Source organism: Apus apus, chromosome 25 (genome assembly GCF_020740795.1).
Source record: "Apus apus isolate bApuApu2 chromosome 25, bApuApu2.pri.cur, whole genome shotgun sequence".
NCBI lineage: Eukaryota > Metazoa > Chordata > Aves > Apodiformes > Apodidae > Apus > Apus apus.
Window position 1 is genome coordinate 3,884,853 of NC_067306.1, and position 21,355 is coordinate 3,906,207.

The window sequence follows — 21,355 nt, forward strand, 5'->3', positions numbered from 1 at the left end:
AAAACAACTTCCAAAAATCTCATTCCCTCTCCCTAATCAGATTTGAGTATCAGGGTAACATCCTCAATCAGTGGCTCCCAGCTATTATCTAATACAATGGGTCACGTAACAGAAATCACATCAATCCCATCTACAGATTTTGCATCATTTAAATTCAAGCAGGTTTCTCAAACCATGTAAAGATGCTTACCTCAAAATAATCACTAATTTTATGTCCTCTAGGAGTGCCTTTTCCTAAAAGAGGAAAACAAAGGAAAAAAAGAAAAGTTGATATTTTCAAGCACAGAAGTTCTGATGCCATTTCAGAAAAATTACCCCCGTATTTTGACACTGTTTTTGCAGTAGGAAGGTGCAACACTTGGCACAACAAAAGCTTCTGCACAACAAAAGACTGCCCCAGGCTTCCAGCTCTGTGCTGTTGTTGGGAGGGTTTACAGTTGACAATTCAATTAACTCTCAATTCCAAACATGTCAAATCCAATCAAACAGCATTTGCACTTGCTGAAGTACTTAGGAAACACTAAGTCACTGAAAGTTGCATAGGTTCTTCAAAATTTCCTTCAAGATAAGGACAAAGGGCACTTTTACTCTTTCACCTTCAGGTAAATTACTGCATATTAGATCTCTCACAAGCATTCCTCTAAGTTAGAGAGATAATTAGTGGTGGCTTACACCAGCTCATTAAAACTTAGCCCTTTTCTCTTATTATAAAATTATCAAAGCAGTTCTGTCAACACAATCGCTGTTACTTTGTTGTTGAAGAATAAAAGAAACAGAAATCTGCCCCTATGCCCATTTGCTAGAAAATCTGAACTTGGACTTGAATAGGCTGGGTTTTTCTTAGTACTCTGAGAGTGCTGCCTGCTTTATACTTGAGCACAGTTTGTTCTCTATCTGTTATGGGGAGAACTTACTCTACCAAGTCAGGCATAGGTCTCAAAAAGCAAGGAAGAGAGTACAGCCTGTATTTTGGAGTCTGGCTGCTGCATATGCAGTGATGTGGGAACAACACTCAGGAGAAGCCACGTTAAGGCTTTGGGCAGTTTGTCCCATAAATATGCAAGAGTTTGTGCAAATAAGCAGAAGATGAGTATTTTCCTGCCAGTGAGGATACCAAAGCTCCCAGAAGAGAACTACACCATCATGGAGGAGTTTATAACAAGCTGCCTGACACACCCTTGAGAAGAGCCATTAGTTTCCTAGGACACTGACTGTGCAAAACCTGCACAAATTATCAACCCTTCAGAAATCCTGCAGCAGGGTGACAGGGAATTACCTTGACTGGTCTCATATGCTTCTGCTTTCCTTTTTCTATTCCGCTGGTCATTCTGCTTTTTCTCAGGAGTCTGTTAAACAATACTTCAAAATTAACATTTCTGCAGTTATTCCAAGATTTAAAGAAAATGCCAAAACAAATCATCTGCTCCAAGTCCTCGGTGGCCATTTCACTTCTCTGGTACATGTTTCTAGCGCTGGTACTTAAAGAAACAACTGCTCTCAAATAGCTACTACCTTCTGATAAATGTGCTGCTGAAGGGAGAGAACATGCTTAGCAATGAGGTGCATCTTTTTTTTCGATTTCAGCTGTCCAGTGGCTACTCACAGTTTACCAGGACAATTCATTTGCCTGCAGCTAATGTTTCTCCCCAAAGCCTTTAGCAGATAGCTACAAGAGCTACTGGTGCTCAGCTGCAACCTCACACAAAACAAGGCAGAGCTGCCCAAGATGGCAGCCAGAAGAAAACTGCCACAGATGCAGCAATTCCCCTGGACTTTGGTTTGCTCCTCCTCTGCTCTCACTGTAGTCCAGAGCTGGCTGCATCTGACATCTCTGTGAGCAACCAGAGACCTGAGTGGCAGCCTGGCAGTGGGCAGTGATACATTTCTGCACAGGCACAATATAGAGCACAGGGGGAGGCCTGGAGGCTCCAACAGTGTCAGGCTGATCTCTCTGTACAAGATTAGCAAGCCTAGAGAGGAGGAGACCCTGGCACTGTGCTCTCCCTGTCACCAGGGTCACTGATGTGGCCAAACCTGCTGAAAACATTAGGAAGCAGCTTACTGAGGTTGCCAGAAAGAAAGATACCTTGTCATTTCCATCACTGTCAGTTTACAAACATCCCTTATCCCAAGGGGTCTCAAATAATATTCAATCTATATGCTTTACAATCACTGCAGCCACTAAACTGTAGCCTGGGGGCAGGAAGAAAACCACAGTGTGGAAAACACAACTCTGGGGGAGGGAAAGTCATGGCCAGAAGGTTTGTGGTAAACCTAAGTTCCGTGCTCTTTGGAAACCAAAGTCCAAAGTACCCTGTTGAAAGCTCTCCGTCAAAAGACTTGCACACAGGAAGCACAGAAATCAATCCACCTCCTTTAATAGGATAAAAAGGATAAAGCTGACCCAGCCAGAACCTAAACCTGGCTGTGTCCCCAGTGGATGCTGGACATCTACAGTCCCATGTTACCAGTCACTGCCAAGTTGCTGTTTTGGTAAGAAGATGGAGGGGATGTTAAGACACATTTGTGTCTGCAAAGTACTTTTTAGAATGAGGGGACTGAAAACTCTGGTAACTATCTACAGACTTGCTCCTGTATGTGCACAAGTCAGTGACATTGTCTCCTCACTGCAGAGTGAGGAGCAACTCCTAAGCAGCGTTGGTGGGACTGTAACACCACAGGCTCTGTGGAGCTGTAAGCATATTAATGAGATTCAGTTGAAGTTTGTTTTTCCATTCAAGTACTTACATAACAAAAACCACACACAGCATTATCTATTACAGACTGAAATAGCAAGAAATGGTAGATTTGATTAGGTCAGCTTGGTCAATTTAACTCACACCACAGAAGTTCAATAGAAAAGCTAAGTCAAATAAGGAATACTCAGTTTTCCACTATGAACTACCTACTTGTATGGAGATAAAAATACTGCATTCTGGGAAAACTTAGCTTCACCAGATACCTCCCACCAGCACTGCCATATCATAGAGCTAAAGATGATCCACAATTTACCTGATAACCACGTGTGAAGTTATTTAAATGCAAACGAAAATTGAAATTGGAGATTTCGCTTTATTAAGGTGGAATTTTAAAGTAAAAATACAACTCCCAAATTAATGTTGCTGCTTTAGCAAGTGTTTTGAAATAGTTAATCCTAAAGCAGTGAGATTAAAAAGGGATAAAGCATCAATGTTCACCTCTCCACACTTCCACAGAGCGATTCATAAAACGCTCTGCTTTGTACAGGCTTCTGCAAAGTCACATCTCTGACAGGTAAGGCAAGCTGTTCCATTCATGCTCTCTGGCTTTTGATTTGGCCTAAACTGTATCCAAAAAACCAGCAAACAAATCCCAATGCAGTTGAAAACAATTTCACAAGCTGAGCTTTACAAATGCTGTGTTTTCAGGGTCGGGTAAAATCCGCCTGTCACGGTGGGAAGCCCCAAGGAGCGTTTCACAGCAGGTCTGAAGACTCTAGGGTTAAGATTTAGACTAAATACTTCCCCTGGTCCCTTTCACACCCCAAACAAAGAGCACTGTCACTCACTCTCACACAATTCCTTCTATGTTTTGAGTTGAATCATGTCCACCTTAAGCCAGATTACCACGAGGATTTGTGCTTGCTTACCTCCAATTCCTTATCACTCAGAGAACCCACGCTGCACAAGCTCTGGTTGGAAGACTCACTATTTAATGGACCCTAGTGAAAAATAAGCAAAGACTGTTAGAAACAACTTCCATACAAGGCAGATAAATCCTATCAAACATTGCATCTCTGGGCTAACTATGATGCTCCGAGTCATGTGAATACAGAAGCAACGCAGGTCGAGTCCCCAGGCACATGTTGGGGCACTAAACACCTTTCAGTGTGGCCTGGAGCAAGATGGGAGTTGGGCTGCCTGTTGGACAGTCCTTGCTCAGTATCCTGATGCAGCCTTTGATAGTTCTGTATCAATTGTTATCAATTCTGTATCAATTACTGAACCACCTCCACAAAACAGCCAAGGCAGTATTCATCCAAGTCCAAGATGTTTGATAAACATAACTTGTGATTTGTTGAGCAGCAGTAGCTCCAAGCTCAGCTCTTCAGGCAAGCATCTGCTTGACCCTGGACTAGGAATTCAGAGGCATCTCCCATCTGGCAAGGTAGCTATTACTGTAACCAGATGCTGGCAGTACCACTGATTTTTACTTTAAATGCATCATTTTTATGCTTTTTGAACACTGAGAAGTGAACAAGTTGTGGTAACAGCAGTAAAACTGGTACCAAGGAAACAATCTTTCCCACTGGGCTATTTTACAGACCCAAGGCTGACCAGGCTAAAGCACAGACTCAAGAGGCTTGGATAGATCTCCCAAAGTATTATCCAGGTACTCACAAGAGTCTGCCTGCATCTTTGCAGGCTCTATTGGATACACATCTGCATTTTTATATATCCAAGCTTTTTTGAAAATACTTTTCTCAACTCTGTATCAAAACTAGTTTTAAATGGAAAGAAAAGTGAATCATGCAAAGTCACTGTGTTTTAGCCTAGTGTTCTGACATAAAAGCATCCTCCCACAGATCTAACTTAAGAAATCTAGATAAATTTGACAAAGATATAAAAACAAGATTCACAATTACTGATGGAATGCATTAACAGGAAGAATGACATGGTAAAGCCACCTCTCTCCATTAATAACTTGTGAATATCTTCTCCCAAAGATTCATTCTATTTTAGCATTTAATTTTTGCAGTAACCACTTCCCACCAACCAACCTTTCCTCAAGGCAAAGCCACTTCTCACTATATACTTGAGCAGAAGACCTATGAGAGGGGTTAGGGAGAAGCCTTGGGGAGAAGATTAATCCCACAGCAGGCTACTTTTGAGAGTAGCAGCTCTCCCCTGCCCATTTATTAGGCAAACATCACCATCAAATTAAACCTGTGACACAACCTGGCCATTACTAACCCCAATTTCCAAGCAGGCATCCACAGGAAGTGAAAGTTCTGTTCACCTTCTGTATTTCACTGGGCACGTTAATTACAAATGTGTTCCTCTTAAAAGGACAGGCTTAGGTCCTTCAACAAAAGAAAAAACACCCCAAACCATGATACTTGGAACAGCTCAAGAAGCTACACATTTAAGATTCCCTCTTAAAAGCAAATTTGCAGGTGGTATTTAAGCCATACCATGACTTCTTCAACTCACCACACAAACAGCACAAGACTAGGAAGATATTTTACATCATCTCTTCAGCAACACAAAAGCTTAAAATGCAGTTGCTTTTTAAACACAGCACCAAGCTCCCCACCCCACCACAACAAATCATCTAGGTACAGCTCTTGGTGACGTGAGGAATTTATTCCTTGGCCAACACAACCAAACAGAAGGGCCAACACTAACCTGAGCTACATCCACATGAAGGCCTCATGGATTAAAAAGTGTCTTACGGCAAGTGGCAGCAGAAAGTTAATCTTTTCACTCATGTAAACAGCTTGTTTATACACTGCACAAATGCTGTCCTCTAAAATCCTTTGCTTCCTCTCAGGAACTCAAATCCCAGCAGCACCTTCATGACACCAACCTTCTGTGCAAGTGTGATATAGCTTTATTAGGTGCAGGAGCACCTCAACAAATGAGCATTTGCTGGTCTCAGATGGACAGGCTGGGGTTCTGACATGAATAAGATGAAAGTTGTTGCCACATTTGCTTACATCTCCCTGCCTCCAGTTTGCACATGGATAGCAAATGACAGGAGCAACTACTGCCAAAATGCCACACTTGAGCTTTTCAGGAACACTGTGGTTGGAAGGGTGAGGCAATGGCTCAGGAAGGACCAATGTTTCACCAATAACCTGTACTCCAGGGTAACGTGGAGAAATAAACTGGTGAAACCATCTGTGGTTAGAAATGACCCTAAAATTCTTTCAGAAATACAAGACCATACTCTCCAGTACAAAAAATCCACTCAGTTTGCATCTGAATGTAAAGTTCTGGAATGCAAGCAGCTGGAAACAAATGTCTAAAACAAAACCCACAGTTTTTCTTGCTTCCAGTACCACAACTACCTGTACCAACTATTCCATGTGGGAAATGTACAGCTCCAGCAGTTGGAATCAAACCCATTTGTGCAGCAACAAAAGATCAGTTCTTACCACTGATTCTTGAACAGCAAAAAACCTTTCCCTTTACTTTAAAAGTTCCTCTAGAAACTACACTGACAAAAAGCATAAAATGTGACTCAATGCAATAGTAGAAAGGGTGAAAGGGAACTAACTACTTAGTGATGGAAGCAGAAAATAATAGCCTGGTGGATGTCTGTAAGTATCTAACCATTGTCACGTGCACTGATATTGTGAACAAAAGCAGAATTCATTCTTTGTAGACAAGTTTTGACCCATTTCCACTTCTCTCTTGATGATCTTCTAGAGGGCCTTTCACTGACACTTCCCTTGCAGTAAAGCATTAGGCCTGTCTGACAGGCAAGGAGCTGAAGCATCTTGTTCATGTCAGCTGGCAAAAAAGTCTTGTTTCCAGGTATTCCAACTATGGAAACACAAATTGCTCGTTAGAACGTGCTGTACTTGAAGCCAGAAAGATGCACTGCCTGGATGTTTAGGAATGTGGCTAGTCCTCAGCTGCACCTCTTCTCACACAGTTATGCCAGAGAAATAAAAAGCAAGTTTTCCTGATCATCCAGCTGGATATCCTGTTCCACACATAACCTCATGTTATCAACTGCTTAGAGCAACAGGTTTAGACAATGGATACAAGAAACCAAACATCTCCCCCTCGACTGTCAGGGAGTGTGTATAAAAACCCCTTCAAATTTATGTTTTATCACTCCTTGCTGTTCACATTTAACCCAGCAACTGACATTGGAGAAATGCTAATTTGGCACATCATTAGAAGTGGTCATGACACAAAAGGAATTAACGGGACAAACCTGATTTTTGGGGAAAAAAAACAAGGAAGCAATGGGAAAGAAAACTAACATGACAATATTGCTGGGCAAGTAGCAGTGGGGAATAATAAACTTGCAATAGTTTACACTGGAAGGGCTTATAAATTTTGTTTCTGAAGAAGTCATCTGCAGTGGCATCTGGCTCTTCTAGCACAGACTACTTGGGGATAATACAGCACTTCTCTGATATCACTTACAGCCCACTCATCCACTGTACCCTGTCAAGAGAATCAGTGATGGGGCTCAGCAAAAATTCAAAATACGTGGGTCATCTGAAACAAGCTAATAGTTTCTATAGTGTTTACCCAAATGACAAGCACAAGAACAGCACACACTTCCTCCTCCGCAAGGAATTTCATTCTGAGATAAGCTGGCATGCTCTTTTCCCTTGTGATTCACCTCTCAACTGCTGCTTCTAAGTCCCTGACCTACCTATGCACAACAAAACCTCCATGTTGAGAAGTGGATGCGACAGGAGCAGGCGCTTTCAAGACTCCTACTCCAAGGCAAGAATTTAAAATCTGTCCACTCACACAAGCTGGTTAGTCATTTCTCCCTCTGCAAGAACCCTGAAAAGGCCACAAACAAGGCACAATGGCTGAATTTTCAATAGAAACAACCTGGCCTGATAATAGCTCCCATTGGATCTCCCATAACAAAGCCAGCCTGACTCAGACAGCACTCACCTAGCTCCTCTTCAAGCCTCTCTACTGCCTCACATGACTCGTGCAGTTCCCCCATCCTCTCCAGCCTTCCAAAAATGATCCCTCAGGCCTGTCCACAACTCATACGTTGGGCAGGCTCCATTTTGTGCTCTGCAACTCCAGCTCTAGGAACCCAAGCTGCCTAGCCAGAGTCTCCAGTGTGGACTTACAGCAACGTGCACTGTAAAACTCCCTTGCTAACTCCATGGCAGAGACACACTTCATTACCTCAAGCCAAGGTAATCTGAGTTCTTCTGAATTCTGTAGCAAACCAAGAGATTTCAAAGGGAAAAAGTCAATCTTTAGTTCCACTAAAAAGTTAGTGCTGACTCCACAAAGGTTTACACCAAAGTGAAATGGTTGGATGGTTTTACAGTTGCTCTGGCCCAGTGCTATAGTATAAGACAGCTTTAATTAACATACTCTTGTTTCAAGCCTCATGTAATTATGAAAATTAAAGTCTGCTTCTTAATTGGGCTTTTAGAAAAGCTCACTATTGTAGCCCATAATGAAACCCCCAATCACCTGATCTTTCTGCTGTGAGAAGCTCATCTGCTATCAGAAGTTCACAGGTAACCTCCAGTGGGGCAAGCAGATTTGCAACAGCATTTTCTTGGTTTGCATTAAGGCTCAAGAGCCTCCTCAGGATCAAAAAAATAGTTATTTTTACTTTCTTGACAGCAAGCTGAACAGAAGGGTGATGCAACTCACCCTAACCCTCAGTGCATGGACAGAAATAGAAACAAGATCAGACAAATCTATCTGGGCTCCAGTAGCCACACAACACATTTGTCATGGTGCACATGGAAGCATCCAAACAGTTTTCAAGTATCTGGCATAAAGTCCTGGAGCATTCTGTAGTAGCTGATAAATTCCACTCTAAGTTTCAAAACTCTTACTAACTAGTTCTTCTAGTTACACATTTGACACCTGTTAATGACCATCACTATGCAGCACCACCTCCCTCCAACAAAGACATGATTATTCTCAAACACTAATTTAATTTGCTAACTTTGCTGCTAAAAATGCTGCTAAGTGGACCAAACAATTGCTACTGAACTGCTAAGAGTGTCAGAGAAAGGGTAAAAACCAAAATAATAGAAGTAAAAGTTGTTCTTTTTTATGAGCAATTCTCTTTTTGGAAGCAGATGTTCTGCAGCATAAGTGACACCTTAGGTTATTTTAATTTCCACCTTTATGCTGCCTCAAAGAGGCATCTCACCATGAGGGTGGGGGGACACTGGAACAGGTTGCCTGGAGAAGCTGTGGCTGCCCCATCCCTGGCAGTGCTGAAGGGCAGGTTGGATGGGGCTTGGAGCAGCCTGGGCTGGTGGGAGGTGTCTCTGCCCATGCAGGGGGATTGGAACCTGATGATCTTTAAGGTCCCTTCCAACCCAAACCATTCTATAAAAAGAGAGGAAAGGCAGCACTACCTGCCCCCAAGACTTCAACTCTAGCACAGTCATCTGGATCTGCAAGATCATGACAGCACGACAGAGAGGGTTTCTCTCTCTAGAAATACTTCAGCCTTTTTAGTTAGGTGTAATAAACTGGCACACACAACTTTTAAAATCTTTTAAAGACCAAGTGTGTAGAGAATACACGTGCTGCTGTGATGATCCACCCTGGTTAAGCCTGAGGGAAACCATGTGCAAACAGAGATTCAACCACCACAATTACCTACACCAACTCCTATCTGGTAAAAGTCTGTGGAATTGACACAAATCCTTCAGAGTTAACTCACCTGACATCTTAAAGCCAGCACCCAGACAGGGAGAAGGGAGGCAGAAGGTGAGAACAGACCAAATTAAACAGTGTAGGCTAGAGAGACAAACTGCATTTTGCTTTCAGTACCTACTGAGCCAAAGGAAATGTCTGAGCTGGCCAGTCAGAATAATGCCCTGAGTGAAATACTTACACTTCCCCTAATAAGTAAACATAAATGGGAACTAAATAAGCAGGAATTCTCATAGGTGTCAGATAGTTGTGTGTTAATTCAAGAGCTTGCTTTGCAAGTTTATGGAAGAATGACACTTTACCATATGGCAAGAAAAGACACCTAAAGCATCACTGACTTTTTGAAGCTATCTAGTGACCTGGATGAACCACAAGAGTTTAACAGTTGCCTAGAAACATTCCTTGCTCATAGATTTGATTCCACGTATTAACTCCAAGCTTCTAGAGAATTATATTCTCCAGCTACTAAGTGAGATAATTCATCACAGACTTGCAACAGAATTTGGAGGCATTTGGGACTGCAAATGACCTCGGTCATTGGGTTGTGCCTTCAGCTACCACAGGAGGTGACAGCACACAGCTGTTTCCCAAACAGTTCAGGATTTCTGTCCTGTACTACTGTTACTGGAAAGCTCTTCCAGAATCCCATGACTCTGATGGCTAGAAGCTTTTTTCTAGTTTCAAGCTGAAACATTTATTCTAGATCAGAGTAGTCTTATCCACTCTCAGAAACATGTACAGTTGTTCTTGCAGACATGCAGGGTGGTGGGCTTTGAAGCTGCAGTTGTATTACAGATGCAAACTAGTGCATTAGTTTTACACAGGTCCAAAATGTACCCTGGATTTCTAAACATGAAGGAAACCTAATCAAACACACCAAGAGATACACCCAGTGGAAGGCAGGAAGCTCAGTTACAAGGCCTGCTGCCTTCACCCAATAGGAGAGAATCTGAGCTGACATTTCTTCCTTTTATGCAATAATCAGCAACTGAATACCTTCTATCCCAGGAGGATGTGCCAGTCCCCGTCCCACTAGATGGCACTAACCTACCCTAAGGAGCCTTCCTTCCACATTTCATTGGAGAGAGCTAAAAAATTCTCAATTGAATCAGACAAATTGTATCCCAGCTTTCCCAATATATTCCCTTGAAGACAGTGACCTACCAATGCCAGTGCGGAGCATGACGGACGGAGGCTTGGGGGGGTAGGGAGGGAATTTGAAGCACCAACCTGGGGGGGAATGTAGTAGCTGAGATTAATATTGCAACCAAGGTTTGCTGCAACATAGTAGAGTCATGCTAATTCATATCAATGGTTGGCTGATCTACTGCAAATTAGCAAGTATGCAAGTCAATCAATAGATAATGTCTGAAAGAAGTGTAAGGCACTGAACAGTTTACTGACTAGCACAAAGTAAAACACTACACTGCACAACAACAAGTAAAAGTGAAACTCAAGTGACAGAACAGCTCTTCTGAAAGTGAAGCCTCCAAAAAATGAGGCTTTTTTTTTTTTGTGCTTGGATATGCTTTGGAAACAAAACATGAGTTTTCAACACCCACCCTGCAGCGAAAGGGCATGTGCTTTCTGCTACAAACATATTAAAAACACAATTAAGACATGCTTCCCAGTATCTTTTAAAGGTTATTCCTTTAAAAGGAATAGTTCCCAACATTCCTTGTGAGCACTGAGGATGCTGGCACTGTTTTAAAGCAACAGCAGTGCCTACACTTCTAAGTCTTTGCTGTTCTAGAAAGTTGTTTTGCTTTATCTCTACTGGTAAATGTTGCAGTGACACACGTGGGGAGAAGAGGTAAGAAAGAGATGAAAAAGCACATTTAAAGTTGTGATGTTGCATAAAACAAGGCTTTCAAGATTGTAAATACATTGTGCTAAAGCCTTAAGATTTAAAAAAGTCTTAAGAGTGGGGGAAAAGATAAAAAAAAAAACAACCACTCTTACTTCAGTAACTGAAATTCTTACCTCTTAACAACAACAACTAACCTTCCTTACTACACTGCCTCTCAGCTCAACGTTTTACTTACTCAACTTCCCTTCCAGGACTTAACCTTGTTTGAGTCCTGATTGAAGTACAGATCAGAAGGAACAGTATGAACTCAAAGCCCATTTTCAAGTTCTGCATCACTTTGAATTCTTCTCAGAAATATGGCATGTGCAGAGCTTCCTCCCTAAATAATTCTAAGAGGTTTCTGAAAGTGATATAGCAATGATGTGTTGTTTTACCATCTACCCCGATGTTGCCCAAAACTCCCTATCTTCTTCAAAAGTAAACTCCTTATCACTGACCTAGTTTAAGATGAGTTCTGCCACCATTTCATTGCTCAGAGACACCATCTATTAACACTACCAACAACATCTGGAGAACTAAAGAGTTTAATGCTAGTGTATCAAGCAACCACACAATGTTGTTATGTAGGTGCCTCTCTCCTGAAAAGCAGCTACTGGACAGTTATTAAGTTGTGTGTGAGGACAAAGATGGGATTTTACTAGCAGGTTGTGGATCACAGATACAAGAGAGCTCACCTGCAAATAACTTTGTGTGTGTGTTCTGTGGCACCGAGTAGACAATTTTAGCAGGTTACACCCACAAGAAACGACCAAATTCCTGAATATATTAAGGCTGGTTACATGTTGTATCAAACACAGTGAGCTTGAAACTGTATCTAACAAGTGGCCAAATTTAGTTCTCCAATGCATGCTCGGAGAAAGGAAGAAACGGATGAGATTTCCCCTTGCAAAGACAAAGCTGTCGTGGGTGATTTTAAGGTGCAGAAGCTGCCTTAAGATGGAGCAACTTCCAAGATCTTAATTAGAACCCAAGACCTTCTGAGCAGCAGAACAGCTGCTGATAGAGATCCCATTTTCATTCCTCTTAAACATACTTCAAAAGCAAATGAGCAGTCAAGACACGAGGAGTGATACAAAACACTAGCAATGCAAAACCATCAATGGAGAAATCAAAACACAGAGTGCAGCACAAGGATGGATCACCAGTCATGCCTGTTGTACCAGAGGTACTCACACTCACCTTAGCAACCCCAACTCCAGTGAACCTGGCCTCCAGTAGCTCCTGCCTTCGTGGGTCCAGGCTATGCAATTCTTCCATCATTTCTGCTGCTATGGGAGAACAACACTCAGATTATGCAATGCAGGGGGAGATTTAACATTCCATGCCACCAACAGGCCTCAAAAGTGCCTGTTCTGCAGCAGAACCACGTAGAAACCATTTTATTGCCAAGAGAAATGCAAGATTCCCATGCAGTGATAACATGACTTTGCCACCAGATGACTGCATTTAAGCCATAACCCTGCTGGAAAGTTTCCTCTTCTATCTGTTGTACCAGCCATTTCAAGAGCTCTAAATCCAAGAAACCAATTATGTCACATTCTCCCACTGGATGCTTTATTAAAATGAAAACATGGGACCAGAGTGTTATGACTAAAAGCTTCAGAGCTTTTCATCTGTGCTGCATCACCAGGAGGGGAAAAACAAACAACACAAAAAAAAAGCAGCAACATTCTTTACCCCATCATTTATTTTTGGCCAATCTTGGAAATACTGTATCTCCCCAAACTGCAGATTTCACTGACAACAGTTTTGGTTCTCCCAAGGATTGTAAGAAGAAAATGATGCTTGTTTAAACCTTTTGCTCTGTTGAGTAAAGCATCAGATAACTCTGGTGTAAGAGAAATATCTGAGGTTCTATACCCTGGATGTACTTCCTGGCAACCCAACATAACAGATGTTCTTATTTGAAGGGTTAAAAAAAAAACACAACAAAAAGTACAGTTGTGTAAACAGGTTAAAAAAAAATAATAATCAGGAAATACACCGTTTGAATCCTGAACTGTGAAAAAAAAAAAAAAAATGGGACAAATTTCAACGTTCATTATAACTGTGAATCACATCTTCCCAACTGCACCAATCAAGTTCATTTCCAGAAATGTCTGTTCCAGTTTCATTTTCTGGACTAAGGTGGGGGGGGGGAGGGGGGAAAGAGAGAGACTGAAGATAAAGATTTGCTGTATAAAGAGCATATGTGATGAGGAAAGTTCTTGAAGGGCAGCAAGTGCCCTCTAGAATAGGCAGGGTACAATTGTTCCTGTTATGAACTGTCCATTTTGTCCCTGCCATTTCCTCCAAACGCTGCAGATCTAAGTCACAGGGGGCAAAGTGAATCCATCTGGGGGCATTTACAACTGCTCTCCCAGATCAGTCACCAGGCTTAAAAACGAACGGGATACTAACTGCAGCTATCAGAGAAACCTCTTTCTTCTCTGGGCTTTAAAATCCCAACAAAGCTATCAGCCTAGTTTTCAAAACAGGAAATCTGTGCACGGAGGAAAATGACAGACGAGCCGTGAAGGCGAAGGTGTTAAAACACTCTCAGGTCTCTCCTCCATTCCAGGGGCCATCCGGGAGGGAACTGCATCCCCAACACCGGGATGTGGGTCCAGGAAAAGGGACTGCCACAAGTTCCCGAGCCTTTATATCCACCCCCTCCGCAGGGCCGAGCTCCCCCCCGGGGCTTGGGGACTGCCCCGGGCCCCCCTCCATCCCTCCCAGCTGGGGATGCCATTCCCTCCCCACCCTCCCTGACTCCTTGACAGGGTGATTTTGGGTTTGTTTTTTCCCCCCAACACCTCTCTCCCTTACTCGGGAAACAGAAGCAAGCGTTTCAAACCCGGCCGGTGAGTGAGCAGCCTTGCCCCCGCTGCTGCACCGCCTCGGCCTGCCTCCTCCTCCTCCTCCTCCTCCTTCCCCGGCACCCCGGGCAGCACCGCCTCAACTCCCAGCCCGGGGATTCACAGGCCGTACCCACCCCCTTTCACCTCCCCTAGCCGGTCTGGGGGCGGGGGGGGGGTTCCGCGATCCCTTCTCCCCGTTCTTACCCCCCTCCCCTCCCTTCCACGCCGGGCCGGGCCTGCTCTGCGAGCCCGCGGGGCCTGCGCGGCGCCCCGGCCGGGCGAACACCCGAGGCCCAGGCCTCGCTCCCGCCGCCTCGGGGCACAGGCCGCGGGCCCTTCCGCCGTGACCCCGGCCCGGCCCCGCCGCCCCAGCGCCCGGGGAAGGGTTTAACAGCCCCAGCGCTCTCCTCCCGGGGTGGAAGAAGGGGGGGGGGCCGCCCGGCTGCCCCCCCGGCCCCGCTGCCCCCCAGGGCGGCCTCGGGCCCCGCCGCTCGGGAGGGAGGCACAAGGTGGGGGGGGGTGTGTGTGTGTCTGGGGGGGGGGGTCCCCGCGGTTCCCCCGCCGCTCTCTCACCTGGCGCTGCTGCTCCTGCCGCCGCCCCGGGCCGCTCCTCTCCCCTCCTGCCCGGGCCGAGCGCTCCCCGGACACCGCTCGGATCCCGCCGCCGCCGGGGGCAGGAGGAGCAGGAGGAGGAGGAGGAGGAGGAGGAGGAGGGAGGGAGGGAACCTGCTGCGGCGGCGGCGGCGGCGGCACGGGCGGGAGGGGGAGGCCAGGGGCGGCTCCGCGGCCTCTCGTGAGCCAAGAGCCGCCGCCGCTGCGGGCACCGGGCTCCAGGCGGGGGAGAAGGGCGGAGGGGAGGGCGGCGGCGGAGGTTGGGGGGGGAGGTTTTGGGGGGGGGGGGGATTCGCCCCTCGCCGGCTGCGGGGCGGGGAGGGAGCCGGGGCGGGTGTGGAAGGGAGGGAAAGGAGGAGGGCTAGGCCGCGGATCCCCGGGCTCGCCTAAGAAACCTCGCCCGGCCGGGGCGCGCGGAGGACAAAGGCCCGAGGGAAGGGCCGGGCAGGTGGGGGTAGGAGGGGGGAAGCGGAGGGGGGCGGCGGGGCCTGGCGGGGCGCGGGCAGGTGGCGGGGCCGGTGCGGGGCCCGGTGCTCGCCCCCTCCCCGCGGCGCTGGGCCCGGCCCGGCCCGGATCGATTGGTGCACACACACTAGTGAAAACGCGCCGAGTCTCGCGAGATTTGCACGGCGGGGAGAGAAAGGGCGGGGGGGGGGGGCGGGGGGGGGGAGGAGGGGCGGGGAGGGCAGGTCAGGAAAGGGGGGGGGGGGGTCAGAAAGGGGCGGGGTCTGGGGAAAGGGGCGGGGCCTGGGATGGGGCGGAGGGAGGGGCTGGAGGTGGGGGGGGGGCAGGTACATGGGGGGTCAATAGGGGCTGGGGGGGCAGAAGGTGAGGAAGGAGCGTGGGGTCAGGATGCCCGGGGGGGTCACAAGGGCTTGGGGGGTCAGGAAGGTTTGGGGGGGCAGAAGGTGAGGATGGTCCATGGGGTCAGGATGCCCAGGGGGGGTCAGAAAGGTTTGGGGGGGCAGGGCAGGTCTGGGGGGGCACAAGGTGAGGAAGGACCATGGGGTCAGGATGCCCGGGGGGGGTCAGAAAGGTTGGGGGGAGCAGGTGGGGTTTGGGGGTGCAGAAGGTGATGATGGACCATGGGGTCAGCATGCCCAGGGGGGGTCAGGGCAGGTTTGGGGGGATAGGGCAGGTTTGGGGGGGCAGAAGGTGAGGAAGGTCCATGGGGTCAGGATGCCTGGGGAGGGGGGTCAGAAAGGTTTGGGGGGGCAGGTGGGGTTTGGGGGTGCAGAAGGTGATGATGGACCATGGGGTCAGGATGCCTGGGGAGGGGGGTCAGAAAGGTTTGGGGGGATAGGGCAGGTTTGGGGGGGCAGAAGGTGAGGATGGTCCATGGGGTCAGGATGCCTGGGGAGGGGGGTCAGAAAGGTTTGGGGGGGGCAGAGCATGAGGTGTGATGAGATGCAGCCTTGATGTGTGGACATTTGGGGAGACTCAGGGCAGGTTTGGGGGGGCAGAAGGTGAGGATGGACCGTGGGGTCAGGATGCCCGGGGGGGTCACAAGGGCTTGGGGGGGCAGGGCAGGTCTGGGGGGGCACAAGGTGAGGAAGGACCATGGGGTCAGGATGTCTGGGGCGGGTCAGAAAGGTTTTGGGGGGCAGGGCAGGTCTGGGGGGGCACAAGGTGAGGAAGGACCATGGGGTCAGGATGCCCAGGGGGGGGTCAGAAAGGTTGGGGGGGGCAGGTGAGGTTTGGGGGGGCAGAAGGTGATGATGGTCCATGGGGTCAGGATGCCTGGGGAGGGGGGTCAGAAAGGTTTGGGGGGTCAGGGCAGGTTTGGGGGGGCACAAGGTGAGGAAGGACCATGGGGTCAAGATGTCTGGGGCAGGTCAGAAAGGTTTGGGGGCGGTGTCTATGCACCCCCACATCCTTCCCTTTCCAGTCTCCATCTCCCACGGGCAGGAGCCGCTTTGCTCCCCAAAACCACCCTCACCCCCCGAAGGGATATGGGGGGGCAAGGACACCCTGACCCCCCGACCCCCCCCCCCCCATCACCGTCCCTGCCCACCCCCCTCATCATGGGGACCCCTCTGCAACCCGCCCGGCCTTGGGGTGAAGCAGCTTCCCTGGAAAACAAACGCGGGGGGAAGGAGAAAACGGGGAGCGAGGGGTTTGAAGAGGTTTGTTGGGCAAGGAAGTGGCCGGGCCCGGCCGGGGGGAGGCAGGCGCGGGCTGGAGCCGGGAGCCGGGCTTCCCCTCGCAGGGGTGCGCCGGCCCGAGGGGCTGGGAATGGGGGGGATATCGGGCTGGGAATGTGGGGGATATCGGGCTGGGAATGGGGGGGATATCGGGCTGAGAATGGGGGGGATATCGGGCTGGGAGTGTGGGGGATATCGGGCTGGGAATGGGGGGGACATGGGGCTGGGAATGTGGGGGATATCGGGCTGGGAATGGGGGGGACATGGGGCTGGGAATGGCGAGGGACATGGGGCTGGGAATGTGGGGGATATCGGGCTGGGAATGGCGAGGGACATGGGGCTGGGAATGTGAGGGATATCGGGCTGAGAATGGGGGGGACATGGGGCTGGGAATGCCGAGGAACATTGGCAGGGAATGCCGAGGGACGTGGGGCTGGGAATGCCGAGGGGCACTAGCAGGGAATGCCGAGGGGCGCTGGCAGGGAATGCCGAGGGACATGGGGCAGGGAATGCCGAGGGACATGGGGCAGGGAATATCGAGGGGCACTGGCAGGGAATGCCGAGCTGGATCCCGGCAGCCGGGCCGGGCGCGGAGGGGCTGGTGGGGGGGAAGTTGTGTTAGTTCAAAACGGGATCATTGCTCCGACTTCGCGCCCGGCGTGTTTTGCTCCCTCGGCGTCGCAACCGGCCCTGGCAGCGCCGCCGGTTCCGCAGGCTCCTTCCTCTGCTTTCGGCTGGGGTTGTTGGGGGTCCAAGAGCCACTCCAGGTTCAGCTCCCGCTGCCTGAGCCACATTTTCAGCACAACCAGCGGCAGGAATTCGTAAAAGAAAGGAGTAAATCGCGTTTAGGGTGCGCGTGGTGCGGGTTCGGTTGGGTTTGTTGGGGTTTTTTTTTGTGCTCGTTGTATGTTTGTTTGGTTTTTCAAGGGAAAAAAATAATGGAGGAGTAAATGTTCCATCAGCTGCTCAAGGGAATCCCAGCCATTCAAGGGAGCACTAATTAGGACCATTTGCAGTTCCCGTGGGTCAGGGAGGTATAAAGTTCAGTTTTGGTTGGACTTGGGGTGGAGGGAGGAGAAGATCTGGCAGGGGCTGCACCCCATGAAGGGACCATCTTCCCCTCTGCTGCCCTGGACCTCAACCACCACCCCCAGAGGTGCCTCCAGGGGAGCAGCCCCCCCTTCCAGAGCACCAGGCAGGGATCAGGTGCTGCAACACTGAATCCCGGGCACTCTTCCCCCCACCTTTGTGTTTTGGGGGTGGCTTTGCTGTCACTTTTCTGGTGCTGAGGCTTCTCCTCCTCTTCAGCACATCGCCAGGGATCACATCACCATCTTCTTCCCACAGGGATACCAGAGGAGACCACAGGGTTGTAATTCCCCAACGGTGCTCTCCTTGCTGTCATCAGCACCAAAATCAGGCAGATCAACGACCTGGCTCCTCCTTCCCCTGGCAGGACCTGATGCCCACCTTGGTAACAGCTTCCTGGAAGACATTCCAGCAGGCATGAATGGTTTCTAACAGCCACCCCTGATGTAGGACCCATGGCTGAAGGGCTGGGCTCTGCTGAGTCAGGCTGGAGCAGCGGGTGCTGACTTCTGATAACCAACCCTCTCAGCTGAGGTTGCACCATCCTCCTCTTGTGACTTGCCCCTCTTCCTCAGCACTTGCTAAAATGGTTGGGGTTTCTCTTCTCACTTGTGGTTTCAGGGGGCCCCTTCAGAATCTTTTGGGGGAGCTTTGGGAAGACAGACCTTGTGGCCAAGGGCCCTGCCAGCTCACAAACCCCTTCCTCCCAGCTTCTGCACCACAGCTACACTGTCAAACCATGTCAGATTTGACCAAAATTTGGTAAGATTTTATAGATATTTTAACATGGCATCTAACAAGTTATTTTTGTCTCGAATTTTGAAAAGCTAAAGCACGCTAAGTCAAGCTCCTGATCTTTTGAATATGTTTTTGGTGACTTTCTGCTTCCCAGGCTTGTAAAAATGATCCAACTACATTTCCCCCTAGCATTTCTGTACTGCCATGAGGTCTAGAAATGACATCATTGACATAATGTAACACGTACATCAAGAAGAAAGCTGAGACTCCTCTGTGGTAGCAGGACTCCAGGAGCTGGAGACCTGAGAAGAGCATCAAATAGCTTGAGCCTTTAAAATGGGATCTCAAATCCCAACATTTTACAGCAAATGAGACAACAAAACCAACCCACAGACACAAAACAACAAAATGGTTCAGTGCTCGAGAGGTTTCTTAAGGTTTTAGCACTGGGGGATGATCTCATCTCTAGGCATCACATCCACAAAAGGCCAACCCTTGTCTGAGGAGCAGATCCCCTCGTACCTAAGGAGGGATGAGTTGGAAGTGAAGGGGCATCCAACACGTCTTACCCTGGTGTGGGTTCAGCAGCCAGCAAGGTCAGGACTCCCAGCGCAGCCCTTCCCTGGCTTGGAACAACAAAAGGGTCTCCTCATTTTCACTAGGCTGGCAGAAAGTTGGTATCTCAGCTACTCCAAGATAACATGACTCCTTCCTGAGGCCTTCCAGAGAGCCTCGGCCCTCCCACACAATGGAGTTTATCTTGGAAGTTGTTCCTGCCCCTCCCTCTGTCTACACCTTCAGGTATCCCATTAGGGAGGCTTTGATACCCAAACCCAGTAGGAAAGCATCCAGCTCCATCAGCTTCCAGCCATGCAAGCCAAGCACAGCCTCAAAGTGGTGCCCTGGTCCCAGGGAACCATGTCCTGCCTGCCCAAGGATGCAGCCTGGGGGATCATGGACCTGTCAAGGGGAACCAAAACTCCCAGGTAGGAAATGAACACCACTGTGCCCGTGCCCAATGTCCCCCAAGCACGTGGCACTGGCAAAAACCCCATGGTTCTTCCTTCTGCACACACCTGAAACAAGGTGATTCTCTTTTCTGTGCCAGAAAATCCTTCCCCTGCTTCCTGCAACACAAGAGAGTTTCACCCTCGGCAGGATCTGCCCCCTGCTTCTCTTCCTCCTGCATAAAATGGGCATAATAACCCCCTATCTGACAGGGCTTTGGAAAACCTCAATTAAACAAAGTGCTCTGAGATTTGTGCAAGAGGAAAAACGAAATCAACATCCTATTGTGAAGCCAGAGTCACTGCACACAGGTTTTCTGTATGTTCAGCCTCTGTGTGTCTGTAAATACACACCAGCCTTCATCACAAGGCTTGTCTCAGTAGGGAAGGAGTCACTTGAAGTTGAAGAAAAGCCAGATTTAGTTTTCCATGCAACCTTGGTTGACCTCTTCACATCCACCCTTGGCACTGAACGTGGAAAAAAAAAAAAATACCACATGGGTGTGTAATTAAAGGCTGCAGCAGAGTGTACCTGCCCAGGTGGTGCTCCCCAGATGAGGGGAACCCAGCACTGCACCTCGTGCTAGAAATAGTAGCCTCAGCCAATTCTCTCTCTAAATTGTTGGGTGGAGAATGGATCAAAAATAGTCCAGGGGAAAAGGACTTGGGGGTGATGGTGGAGAAGAAGCTCAACAGGAGCTGGCACCATGGGCTAGAGCCCAGAAACCACCTGTGTCCTGGGCTGTGTCACCAGCAGAGTGACCAGCAGGGCCAGGGAGGGAATTGTCCCCCTCTACTCCACTCTGCTGAGACCCCACCTGGAGAACTGGGTCCAATTCTGGAGCCTCCAACACAGGAAGGACATGGAGCTCCTAGAGAGGGTCCAAAGGAGGCCACGGAGATGATGGGAGGGCTGGAACATCCTGGCTGGGTCAAAAGCCCTTCTGAAGGCCTAGTTGTGGCTCTGCCCAAGTCACAGGCTTGGTGCCATAAGCCCTAGGTGAAAGGGTTATGCAGAGGGTCAGAATAGGTGATGATAAAGCTCCCTTCCAGCCAAAACAACCCACGAACCTCCAAGGAAATCCACCATCCTCTGGCAAAAGCCAGGCCCAGACTTTCCAAAGTGTAACAATGTCTGGCTCCAGAGGGGCAGAGCTATGAAATCATCTCTTCTGCTTGGGAGGCTCAACAAGCTACGTTGGCATTGCCTGGAAGCCACAGACCACAGGACTGGAATGCTGGGAACAAAACCAGAGCAGATAGGTTAGGAATGGCTTTAAAGCTAATGTTACACTGCTAAAAAGGACAAGAAAATTTCACCTGGCTTTTCAATATGGCAAAGGGGAGCTCAGAGATTTCCTCTGAACGTGCTGGAAAGCCACTGTGCAACCCAGCCTGCTCAGCAGGACTGAGCTGGGAATGGCAGAAGCTTCTGCAAGTCAGGACCAAGGCAGCTGAGCAGAGCTGTGTGGGAGGCAAGGCCAGGAGTCACAGGAGAGCAGCAGCTCCAGAGGGAAGAGGAGCAGGCAGGGATGAAGGAAGGAAGCTCAGACAGTCTCTGTCTGTAGGAGGCCTGGCTCAGTTCAAGGCCATTAACTTGTTGCTCTCTGAACATCACCAACAGGACTGGAAACAAAAGCATGTCTGCCCAGCATGGCTCGTGGTG

At 48.7% G+C, this 21,355-nt stretch overlaps 1 protein-coding gene across 5 annotated transcripts in view; it reads right to left on the reverse strand.

Annotated features, from left to right (window-relative positions):
* The window catches only part of TLK2 (tousled like kinase 2), a 45,276-nt gene extending 30,004 nt beyond the window's left edge, over positions 1-15,272 (reverse strand). For 2 of the 5 annotated variants that reach the window (XM_051640364.1, XM_051640363.1), the window contains exons 1-6: positions 14,673-15,271; positions 12,439-12,527; positions 10,554-10,619; positions 3,629-3,700; positions 1,277-1,346; positions 191-234 (exon numbers count right to left, since the gene is read on the reverse strand). In XM_051640364.1, coding sequence (XP_051496324.1) covers positions 191-234; positions 1,277-1,346; positions 3,629-3,700; positions 10,554-10,619; positions 12,439-12,519 — 333 coding nt within the window. In that variant the 5' untranslated portion in view covers positions 12,520-12,527; positions 14,673-15,271. Of the gene's footprint in view, positions 1-190; positions 235-1,276; positions 1,347-3,628; positions 3,701-10,553; positions 10,620-12,438; positions 12,528-14,672 lie in introns of all 5 variants that reach the window. The other 3 variants (XM_051640361.1, XM_051640360.1, XM_051640362.1) reach the window with 3 other exon arrangements.
* Positions 15,273-21,355: the final 6,083 nt, after the last annotated feature.